Here is a 12604-nt window from a genome sequence, read left to right on the forward strand (position 1 = left end):
AAGCACCTGAGTCCATTTCAGCAGACTACAGATTCAATTTATGCTATTCAGAACAGCTCATTTTCCCTCTAAGCAAATTTCAGTTATAAACACCTCTTCCTAATTATGGCATAGAATATTTAATGTGCAAATGAGTCACCTGCCAGGACTTCAGCCTCTTTCATTCTGCTAGACAACGGATTCTCAATAGGGATTGTAAATCCCAGTTAATCAGTTAGCTAGTTAAATGTTATACGTTTAACCGATTTAACAGGGACAGGCAGGGGCTGCTCCAGCTGGGGTAGAGTGCCTCTCCACAGGGCTGTGGCAGCCCTTTTGTCCACCATTCACATCCCTAGTTTTCAATCAGTGGTACAGACACTGCTGGGGATATGCAGAAATCTTCCAGAGGGTACATCAACTCACCTAGATAATTTGCATAGTTTTACCACAGGCTACATAAAAAGCTCTAGTGAAGTCAGTACAAGTTAACATTTCATACAGGTAATGACTTGTTCATACTGCTCTACAGACTATACAGTGAAACAAAAGTACAGTATTTATCAAATCAATTCGAATTTAATATCTCTATATATATACACATGAAAGTTTTTCCTTAGGGCAACAGTGACATCACCACATCACTATATCACCCCTTCCCCTAGCCTGGGAGTCCCCAGAAAGGGAAGAGGCGGCAATGACTCAGGGTTCTTCTCCTCCATCTTGGGGCTCCCTGCTGGCCCCCAGTCCCCTCGAAGGAGGGCCGGGGGCAGCAGTAGCAGCTCCCCGCTGTGCGGCGGGCCCTGACACTCCTGGACTCAATGGGGAACTGCTTCCGCCGGCTGCTTGGACCAGGTACACTGGGGCTGCCACATACCTGGAGCTCCAGCCTGGAATCCTGCCCCCGCACCCCCAACATGATTAGTGCGCTAGTGCCAGCTTCCCATAGGGTAGTGGGGAGAGGAGAAAACCCTGAGGCTCTGTGCCAGAGGTGGCTTTCAGAGAAGCATGAGCACTGCTGTGGCGAGAGGTGGCCTGAGAGCCTAGGGGGGAAGACCGGGGAGGGTGATGGGGGGGCTGAGAGGGGAGGGCTGTGGTGGATGGACTTGAGGCTGGAGCTAGCATGGCCCAAAGAGGGAGAGTCAGGCTTGCTTACCCCAAAGAGAGGGGGGGTTGGCGAGCATGGCAAGCAGGGGGCACAGCCCCCTAGTTATATATGGTAGAATGAAAAGTAAGCAATTTTTGGTGTGTGCAGTGATGCTTTGGTATCTTTATATCTGATTTGTAAGCAAGAGGTTTTAAGTGAAGTGAAAGAGGAAGCTATTTACCGGGCAGTAACTGACATTCAAGATGTGTCCTCTGTGGGTACTTTACTCCAGCTGTTGGCACTTCCTTACGTTGTCACTCAAATTTCTGCAGCAGTGACCATAGGGGCCGCACATACGCTGTGCTTGACTCATACACCAATGGTGCCCCAATAGTGTGTGTGTGCAGCCAATCTCCTTATTTCCTTCTCTACAACAGAGACCCCTCCAAATGCGAAAGTAGAGTAGAGGAGGGTAGGCAGTGGAGTACCACTCTTTTCAAAGAATGTCAATTACTGCAGCTCTGGTATTAATTACTGAATTATCTCAAAAGGTCAGACTTAATTTGTTCCCATTTGTTTTACTGGTGACCCTATTTCACAGGGGTCTTCAGTGGATAAAATGCCTTTGCAGCAGAATTAAGGACTAAGAAAGAGCCACCTGATTTCACTCTGGTGTTCAGTTTCAGATGAACAATGAAGGCTCCTGTTTGGTGCTGTGTAACAGTTATGATTGTTTTACCCTTAGAACTGAAGTAATTTCTACTGTATTTTCTATTAAATGAAAGCACGGAATACTTAAAAAAAGCAGAGTTCAAAACATGCAAACAGGCTGGGACTGATAAGTGCTAATCTTACGCAATTCAGCCATTTTGCTGTTCCATGCCTACCTGTTGAAGACTGGGCATTGACATCGGCACAATGAACAAGTAGCAGTTTTACAATGTCTACATAGCCTCCGCTTGCAGCTGCCATCAATGGGGTTATGTCTCCTTTATTCCCTCGATCTTCAACATTCGCATGCATCGCGAGTAGCACCTAAACAAACAGAAGTTAAAACTCCTTTATGTTATGTTTTACTTTTAATTCTGAAGGACCCAGGATATGTCTAACTACTAACCTTAGCTGCCCTATATTAGATTAACTTAGTCACCACAAAAATTACTCTCCTTGGGTTGGTGGGGCAAGTCCTCACCAGGAGCACTTCCACCAACCTAAGAGGAGCAGTTTGGGGGCTCAAAGCATTGCTCCTCAGCTCCACTGACTCTTCTCTGCCACAGGCCTGGCTGCCCTTCCTGCTCCTGGTGGGCTTTTTAGCCCCCGCACCTGCTACCAGAAAGTAGCTTTGTCAATTTCACAGCTTACCAAGCCCTGAAATACACAAAACTTCCAGGCTCTGAGCTGAGATTGGGGTTCAAAGACACTCTGGCTTTTCATCCCCACTTCCAGCTAGGGTCAGGGTCCAAAGGTCGCCAAGGCTTCTTACCACAGCTCCTACCCAGAAGCAGAGTCCAGCTGCCCATCTCTCTAGGGGAATAGTATCATTCTTTTCAATTTCATGGCTCCTGCTGTGACATTGACAAAACAGCCTAAGACACTGCATTGCCATAACTGCAGTGACAACTCCACTTCCACAAGAGAGGCATAAGACTTATGTCAGTGTATTAAAACACTTATATCCATTGGAAAGAAGGCTTTAGTGTAGACACTAACTTAATTACCATCAACATAAGCTGCCTTATGCCCATCTAACTGTGTAGCAGAGACCATACCTAAGAACTATTCTCCTTTTTTCCCCTCCCTGCTATTTTTAAAATGTTTTATACCACAGTGATCCTACCTCAGGTAAAGAGCCAGTTATGGATCTGTCCAGAGCCAGTCATGACTGCTACTTGAATCTACCCAAGTAGAGCACTATGCTTCTTTCTTCCACATTTTTTGCACATTACAATATTTAAAGTCAAAATATAAGCAAAGACTGCAACATACAATCAAGATTGTCAAATACTTCAGATTGGGATAAACCTCTGCAGGTAAATTGAACAAATTTGTGCTGGAATCATTAATGCACAAATGTAAAATATCTCAGTTGTAGCACTCTCTCTGAGATTTCTCCCAATCAATGTCTTTTGGGATCACCAAGTCAAGCTAGCTGCTTTCTGGTTTGTGAATCACCACAACCACTCCTATAGCCTTTAATGGAGATACACAGGTGTAACTGAAGGAAGAATTCAGACACACTGGAGTTACAATTTAGTTAACAATGTTGATGTATTAGTCAGAAAGTCCCCCCAGCCTTTTTGGGTGGTTTTTTGTTTGTGGCTGTGTAGTCACCTTTAGGGACTGAATCTCAGAATGTCTATTTGGCACCATAGCTGGAATATTTCTGGAGTGATATGCCTGGGAACTAGAGGCAGATTGAAAGTTGCACCTTGTATATGTGTTTGTTCAAACTAGTCCATCTCTGTTGTGGCATGTCTTAATTTGTTACCCCCCTCCTCTTTAGATTGAGGGTTTGTAAAGCATATTTAGTGGGAAACTGTCTAACAGACTATTGAACATGCAATAAAAGTGAATTGCATTAGGTTTTAGTCCATAGTCCTTTTAGAGTACAAAATCCATTTCAAATCAAAAGGATTAATATGTTTGACTTCCAAAGAATTTCAAGCATACAGTACTCTGTATTTAAAGTCTCGGCCATAAGTGACTGTACTTACTTGTGCCAATTCATAGTACCCAGCGGAACAAGCCAAGCAAAGGAGACTCTCCCCTTCTTCAGTATGCTCATTTACACTTCTTCCTTCATCCAGCAGCTTCCGGACAGCATTCACATCCCCATCTGAGCATGCTTCTGCCAAACTGCGACTGGAAGAGTATCATGCAATGAACACAGGAATAATTCTACAAGCAGCAGGCAGTGAACTTTCTGATAAACTATAAAGTCAAGTTATACAGTGAAAAACTTCTGCTTCAATAACATGCTAGCTTTCTGTTTAGCACTTTGCAAGAAAGTCTGCCAGAACATGATACAGAAAGGCAAAGTGCTTTTCAAAACACCACCTGAACATTGTGTTGGAGTGTTCACAGATGGCCTAAATGAGAGAGAAAGGATCCATCTACAACAGGAATTTGCTCTGATTTTGAATTAAGTGGCTAGCAACTGACAGCTTCATTGCAGCAAATCCCAAGTCCAGACAAGTAAGACTATAACATGCACTAGCACAGCTCCTCCCAGTGTAAAGCAAAGTAGCTCCACTAGGGCAAGTTGGAGCTTTCCTGTTTACATCTGAGGTTTACACTGGGGCAGCTTGGACAGCAGCTAGCCACTGACTGCAAGAATGGTAAATCCTGGTAAATCCCCAGGACAGACAATGCTTAAGTGACCTTCCTAAGATGACACTGACTTCTGTTGCAGAACTAGGAATAAACCAGACCTCCAATCTGACAATCCTCTACTTTAGCCATCTGACTTCTCTGCTACTGCCTGAACTATTTTATTGGAAGGGAGAGGGGGAATTAAGTAAACCATTTTAAATAAAACATTCATATGACAGAAATTATCCTTGAAAATACCAAAGAAACTCAAGCCACTGATGTCTGCAGACTATCTGCAATAGAACATTACTACAATATGCCTATTGGATAGATTTATTATTTTTTAACATTCCCTCATACTAGGATACCTAGATTAATAATGCAAGGAAAGGAGGTGGAATCGCATTCACAATCTAAGGAAAATGTAGGCAGTCTAGTGAAGTCACTGTACCTCTCATTCCAAAATGAGAAAGTACCAACGTAGAAGTATAAAATATATTGGAAACTGACTGATGTGTCAATTCAAGATGATACAAAAGGGCAAAGGTCCTTATGTGATATTACTATCCTCTAATATGGAGACAGGATCCCCACCTCTTGTCATCATAAAAAGGGTCAAGAAATACTTAACCATTACCTTAAACAGCAGCTATGGTGGACTGCAGTGGAGTCTAGTGTACTTAATACATCTTCCAAAAACAGATATGTTGATTGAGAGACCTCAGATACCTTAAACTAACATACTCAAGAGAATATGTGAGAATAGGGTTGGGTCTGAATAAGATATTACCTTTATAAAGGCAGTTTACTTAGTCTTTAAATAGAAAAGTCTCTTAACAGAAGACAATTTGGAGAATAGAGATGACGAAAAACCAAGAACATGGGATCTCTTGCAAACTGAAATAAAGAATCCTCCCCACTAGTCTAGAACTCAAAGGGCCGATAAATTCAAGCTAAGCCCTGGCTTCTAATGAACAACCCACTTCCGACATGTCAGGAGTGGGTTACTGCTGAGGGCATGCTGTGCCAAAAATTAAAAATGCTGCGCTAAAAATTCTGCAAGCTTTATTTGTTAATACATAAATACAGAGGCTCCAGCATGGCGGGGGGAGCACAGGCCTACACGAGGGGTGGAAGATCATCCTGCAGCACCCACACCCCCAGGACATTGACTCAGTGGTGAGGCAGCACCTGACCCTGACAGCACAAGGCCTGGGCCTGCCTCAAACTCCCTGGGGTCATAGCCCTCTGTGCTAGTCTTCAGCCAGGTTAAGCCAACTTGCTCCCACAAGGTCTGAATACACAGGGGTTGGGTGGCGGGGGAAGCAGCTCTCCATACAGTCACCCCGCCCCCCCCACAGATGAGCGATGGGGGCAGGACACAGCCCCAGCTGTTCCTGGCAAGAGAAAAAGAAATCTTGTCCTCTACTACCTCCAGCCCAGTCAGAACTAGCAGCTGACCCCAGCTCAGGGTAGGAGCCACCGGCTGGATGTCTCCAGCCCTGTGATGATTTACCTCTCTGCCAGGTGCGCTGAGTACCTAAAACACTGTACCCGCACTGTTAGAGAGTGGTGCAGGACTGCTCTTGCAGCTTCCCTTGGCCTCCCTGACAAAGGGATTTTTCTGTAGGGAAGCAACAAAGAGGGAAAAACAATAACAGAAAATGGGGAAATGGCAGAGGTGCTTAACAACTTTGTTTCTGTTTTCATCAAGAAGGTTGTTAGAGACTGGACACAGCGAATGCCAGTAAAAGTCGGGTAGGTTCAGAAGTTAAAATAAGAAAAGAACCAATCAGAAGTTACTTAGAAAAGTTAGATGTCTTCAAGACACTACGGCCTGATAGAAATGTATCCTAGAATACTCAAGGATCTTGCCTGCTCCTGTGCCAAAGGAATACAGTTTGTGATTTAATTAATGTTATGTCCATTTCTATATTCCTTGAAAAACCCTTCCCCAGGAACAGCACCTCAAATCTTACGCGCATTGGAGATCTGAGATATGCACAACATAGTATTTCAACACATTTTCTCCAGCCCCCCCCCTCCACAGGACCACTTGCATGTCAAGTAGCTGAGTGGAAGCTGACAGACATATTGCCTCAACTTGCAAAAGCTGAAAGTAGGAAATATTGATGCTTCAAGCCCCGCACAGTAATACTTCCCTTTCCCACTGAAGGAGTGCTGTGAAAGCATGCTTCCTCGGGACACAAGACAATCACTTGATTCTGGGGGCACTGAGGCAGCCATGCTCTACTGGTTAATCAAGCTAACAGGTGTGTTGTGGACAAGCACTAGGAAATTTATTTTTTCCTCCAAAACCTTATAGCAATAGCGTCTGGCAGATGACTGTCCCATCAGTACTGTCCCAGACAATGAGCTATCTTTTAGTTTCAATAAACTGCAACCCCTGAAGCTGCTGAGGCAGTAGTTACAGCAAACCACTAGCATTTCTGGGTCTGTTTACCTCGCAATTAGATAGTCATATGCCAGATGACTAGGGCTCACTACGGTCAGACATCTGAGCTCAGATTCTAGGACCCTGCAAGATGGAAGGGCCCCAGAATTTTTTCCTCCCTTCCACAGAATAATGTTTATGTGCACCAAAGCATGTGCGAACATGCACCATCAGTAGAAACAAAAGGCCTAGCTGTGGGCACTCTGCTAATCATCAGGGCAGCATCTAAATTTCTCCTAAGTGGCCACACAAGTGCACAGATTACAGGGAACACTGGTCCCAGAGCTCGGGCTGTGGCCCAGTAAGCCCAAGCCCTGCAAGTCTGAGTCAGCTGCAGGTGTCAAGCTGCAGTGTAGACATACCCTCTGTGGGAATGGCAAGGCTGGCTTTCCATTAGAAGCTTTTTTTTTTTAAGAAGCTTTTGTTCAGGAGAGACTGACATCACATACCAAATGGGAAGGAAAGCAACTCTCTCAAAAGGTAAGAGAAGGAAGGATGCTACAGTGCATTATTACTACTGTCCCCAGCTAACAACTTGAGGTAAGGTGTGCAATGCCCTGGGATTTGAGAACATGGTTGCTGCCACTAGCAAGGGATTTATGCGACAGAGTTGGAAACTGAAAAGATAATTAAATACAAAGTGGAAAAAAATTCATTTGAAAGTTTACAATGTAGAGATTATAGTTTAAAATGAGTGAAAGGAAGTCATTACATACTTGTCCACTTGTCCTGCATTGTGATTGTTCTCTGCTCTCATCCGTGTCAATGCAGCGGCAGCTTCATCCAATGCACAGCTAACAGAGGAGGTCAGTCTTCGAAGCACCTCAGGATCTGCGAAGGCTTTACCATCGGCAGTGGACAATTTACCAATTCCTTCAGTGTATGTTCGTTCATCAATCAGGTTAGTATGAAAGTCACACAAAAGAAAACGCAAAAATACTATTTTAAATTTCAGTCACATGCACTATTAGTAAAAACTGATCTGCAAACATGCTGGAAAAACCAAATATATTTAAAATAATTGTTAACGTGTCTTTATAATCTGAAAATTTCATTATAACAAAGCAGCAAAGATATGTTCATTTGCATTTGCAGTTGTATTATATGCCCCCAATTTCAAGCTTATACCTTTTGAAAAACTCTTGAGGTGGAGAACAAGCATTGGAAACAAGTTAATGTATGGGAAACGTTGAGGTAATGCCATTAGGCTGTTTTGAGAAATACTTTTCCACTCCAATTTTCTGCTCCACAATTTACAACTTTATAAAAAAAAAAATCAAAGCTTCCAGTGGGTTTAGTTATCAACAAGGATAAATGCTTTTAACAAGCTTGAAAAAGTTTAACAAACTACAGGCAGCCCTCGGGTTACGTACAAGATAGGACTGTAGGTTTGTTCTTAAGTTGAATTTGTATGCAAGTCGGAACTGGCATCCAGATTCAGCCGCTGCTGAAACTGACCAGCGGCTGACTACAGGAAGCCCGAGGCAGAGTTGCTCTGCCCTGGGCTTCCTGTAGTCAGCGGCTGATCAGTTTCAGCAGCAGCTGACTTGGGGACACCTGGGGCAGAGCAGCTGGAGTGCTGCCGGGTTGGTCCAGTAGCGCCGAGGAGCGGCGCTGCGGGACCAACCCGGCAGCGCCCCAGCTGCTCTACCCCAGGCGTCATTGGCGAGAAAAGCTTGGTCTGCGGGGGGGGAGGGCGGGAGCGCACTAGCTGCCCCCCCCCCCACGCAGACCAGGGAGACACGGGTGGCGGGACCACCGAGACGTGCCGCGGTCCCGCCCGCATCCTCCGCGGCTTTGCTCCGCGTCTCCCTGGTCTGCTGGGGGGAGCCCCCCCCCAGCAGACTAGGGAGACGCGAAGCAAAGCCACGGAGCACGCGGGCAGCGGGACAGCCCAGACGCGATGCGGCTGTCCTGCTGACGGCGTCCTCCGAGGCTTTGCTCCCCGTCTCCCTGGTCTGCTGGGGGGAGGAGGGGAGCTCCTCCCCCAGCAGACCAGGGAGACACGGAGCAGCTTTTCTCACCCCGGAGGACACGGGCGGCAGGACCGCGGCGCATCTGGGTGTCCCGCCGCTCGCGTCCTCCGGGGCGAGAAAAGCCCCGTTCGTAACTGCGGATCTGACATAAGTCGGATCTGCGTAACTCGGGGACTGCCTGTAATTGTTTGATCTTCCAATAGCTTAATGTACTCAAGTGCAGAGAACCAGCTAAAGCCTCAATAAAGTATCTTACAATGTCGTCAAAAGGTAATGTTTTGAATGACTGTGGACTAGGGATGTTACATGTTGTGTATTTTAGTAATCGCGTATCCACAACCATTTGTAGCAGATACACGGTTACTAAAATACTTCCTGGGGCTGGCAGTCAGTGCACTTCTGGCCCCACACCTGGGGAGCCTCTTGCCATCCTACATTGTTGCCTCTGTATCAGAGGCAGCAGCAAGAGGTGGCACGTGGAGCCAGTCCACAAGAGGAGCCAGTTTAAAAATTGGTTCTCTGTGCAGACCAGCTGTGGGGTGGCAGCAGCCTCTGTCTGAAAGGGGACTGAACACCTTGCAGAAGAGGCTGCGCCAGCATCTTGCCTGCCCCTCAGCACACTGTTACCTCTGATACAGAGGGGTGGTTCCACAGGAATCAGCACACACCAGAAGCTGGCTTAAAAGCCAGCTCCACACGGGCACCAGCTCCTGCTTCCCCTCCAACCTTGCTGTCTGATACACAGGCAGCAAAGAGGGGGTGTACTGTGTCGTTTGGATTAACTGACTAGTCAAGACCTATCGGTTACTCATTTAAATGGCTATATGCTAACATCCCAACTGTGGACAGTAATTTTTAATCCCAGCGAAATTTGAATCAGTTTATTTAAAAAGAAAAGGTAGTTTAGCACCAGTTGTGAAGCTGACCTTTAGAATAAGGTGATGCACTTCTGAATCTGCAGACTGGCATACAACAGCACCAAAAGAAAGGGACACTTCTCTCATATCTCAATGTCACTCAAATGCCAGCAATGCAGTTATTTTCACTGCTGATGTGAATTCTAGAACAACTCTTAAGTTTATACCACTTAACTGATTGTACCCAAGGACACTCTGAGTTTAGGTATGGTCTATTCTATACATGTAAATGCTCTGGCATAACTGTACTTGCAGCATAAACTCAAATCTGCAAGTACAAACATTCAACTAGTCAAGTGTCAGGAAACACACTGACTTACTGTGTAAGTGTTTACAGCAGTGGGTCCCAAACTGTCCGTCATTACCCACAGTATGGTCCTGAAAGAGGACCAGGAAGGTCTTCAGATAAGGGAATAAAAAGATGCAAGAAAGCTCCTAAACAGCTACAAGGGTAGTGCCATCTACCATTGGAGCATTAGGATATGGCTACAAAGCATTTTGAAGTGAGCCTTCCAGCCTGAATTCAGAGAGTTGGGTTAGTGGAGACTGCCCTACATGCAGCAGTTTGAAGCTGTGGTTCCAGCGAAGGTTCAGGCTTTGAAGCCCAGCCTCTTCCATAGAATCGGAGTCTGGGTTTCAGAGCTGAACTCCTGCTAGCCTACACCTGCAGACCGCAGCTAGGAGGCTTGCTCCAAAATGCTGCCTATTGCAGCTCAAAGCACTCAGACTCTCAGCTGAAACCAGGCAGGACACCTAGGAAGCGCCACCCGCTGCCAGAGCAATGTAACTCTCAGTGGCAGCAGCATACCTTCCTATGGCCAGCAGCAGGTCACAAGTTCATTGTGGAGGATGCAAAAGCAATGTGGGGAGATTGGGAAAGAGAGGAAGACTGATGCAATCCCTTTCCTCCAGCACATGGGGCAGCAGGCCAACTAAAAGTGGGCTGGATGCGACCTCAACCATCAGACCAAACAAGGGTCGGAAAGGTTGAGGGCCCCCATTGGATGCCCTTTGTGACTGCACACTGGTGGCCTGGCTACCCACTCAAAGTTTTCCAAGTTAATTCTTAAGACAAAGCATTCTTTTATGCAAAGTCAACCTGAATACTAAGGTGCCAGGAGAGTCATGAGACTAGCAGTGATAACGGGCACCACTGCAGGAACAATGTGGGAACCACTAGCCTACACATTACTGGAAACTAACAGGGATAGAAATGTAGCCGTGTTAGTCTGGGGTAGCTGAAGCAAAATGCAGGACAATGTAGCACTTTAAAGACTAACAAGATGGTTTATTAGGTGATGAGCTTTCGTGGGCCAGACCCACTTCCTCAGATCAAACAGTGGAAGAAAGTAGTCACAACCATATATACCAAAGGATACAGTTAAAAAAAATGAACACATATGAAAAGGACAAATCACATTTCAGAACAGGAGGGGGATGCAGGGGGAGGGGGGAGGAAGGAAGGTAAGTGTCTGTGAATTGACGATATTAGAGGTGGGGAGAGTGGGATGTTTGTGAGTTAATGGTATTAGAGGTGATAATTGGGAAAGCTATCTTGGTAATGTGTAAGATAGTTCAAGTGTTTGTTCAATCCTCTTTGGAGAGTGTCGAATTTTAACATGAATGACAGTTCAGAGGATTCCCTTTCAAGTGCAGATGTAAAAGGTCTTTGTAGCAGAATGCAGGTGGTTAAGTCATTGAGAGAGTGTCCTTTCTGGTTAAAATGGCAAGAAACTGTTTTCTCTTTGTGATCTTGTCTGATATCTGTTTTGTGGGCATTAATCCTTTGGCGAAGTGACTGAGATGTTTGTCCAATGTACATAGCAGACGGACACTTTCGGTACATGATAGCATAGATTATATTTCTGGATGCGCAGGAATATGTGTTCTTGATCTTATAACTCACTTGGTTAGGTCCAATAATGGTATCAGCAGAATAAATATGTGGACAAAGCTGGCAATGGGGTTTGTTGCAAGGGAAGGTACCAGGGTTGGTATTAGTGTGGTATGTCCTGTGGTGGTTGGTAAGAATCATCTTGAGGTTAGGTGGTTGTCTATAGGAGACTATGGGTCTGTCTCCCAGAGCCTCTTGGAGTATGGTATCCTGTTCCAGTATAGGCTGTAGTTTATTGATAATGTGTTGGACAGGTTTAAGTTGGGGGTTGTAGGTGATGACAAAGGATTAATGCCCACAAAACAGATATCATTGTCCTGCATTTTGCTTCTGGAAACTAACAATGATTCAAGAATAGCAAAGGTAGGTCATCTTCAATAAGCTAAGCAACAGAGTCATCTTTTAAAATGGCTCAGTTAGGCATTTAACTGCAGAAGTAATCATGCTAGAAAAACACCGGTGAAACCTTAAGATTTGCCATATGCACATCTTCTGATTCTTTTGAAATTCAGCTATGTTTTCTATGTGTCACGTGCTAACCCTGAGCATAGCATTAATTACAATGAGTTCAATGCAACAGGCAACCAAAAATTAGAGATAAAAGAAACCTATTAAGCTCATGAAATTCACCGCCTCACCAGTATGGAGATTCACAATTATACATGAGTGTCTTTCCAAATTTCTCTAAACTGGAACCAATTTAGGGTGGCTTATGCTAGACCTAGGTCAAACATATAACTTGACCACACTGGACTATCTTGCACAGCTCTAGAATTTCTGCAGTTGGGTCCTATGCTGCTATTGCAACTGAATACTTAGTTGCATAGATACAAGCCCAGAATAAGGATGTTAAGGACTAGTCAATCACCACACCTTTGCTGCCTCTATATAATAGAGGCAGCAAGCGCGGTGGGGAGAAGGTACTTCGAAGCAGTAGTGCCGCATGGAGCCCAGGATCAGCTGGGGACTTCACCTGACTCTGGG

The 12604-nt window shown here is 45.2% G+C and overlaps 1 protein-coding gene across 22 annotated transcripts in view; it reads right to left on the reverse strand.

Moving 5' to 3' along the window:
- ANKHD1 (ankyrin repeat and KH domain containing 1) overlaps positions 1-12604 on the reverse strand; it is a 147729-nt gene that overhangs the window by 95202 nt on the left and 39923 nt on the right. For all 22 annotated transcript variants that reach the window (XM_075900082.1, XM_075900080.1, XM_075900075.1 and 19 more), the window contains exons 3-5: positions 7550-7706; positions 3781-3928; positions 1954-2101 (exon numbers count right to left, since the gene is read on the reverse strand). In XM_075900082.1, the coding sequence (XP_075756197.1) occupies positions 1954-2101; positions 3781-3928; positions 7550-7706 (453 nt within the window). The remainder of the gene's footprint in view (positions 1-1953; positions 2102-3780; positions 3929-7549; positions 7707-12604) is intronic.

This window comes from Pelodiscus sinensis, chromosome 17 (assembly GCF_049634645.1).
Source record: "Pelodiscus sinensis isolate JC-2024 chromosome 17, ASM4963464v1, whole genome shotgun sequence".
In the NCBI taxonomy this organism is placed as follows: Eukaryota; Metazoa; Chordata; order Testudines; family Trionychidae; genus Pelodiscus; species Pelodiscus sinensis.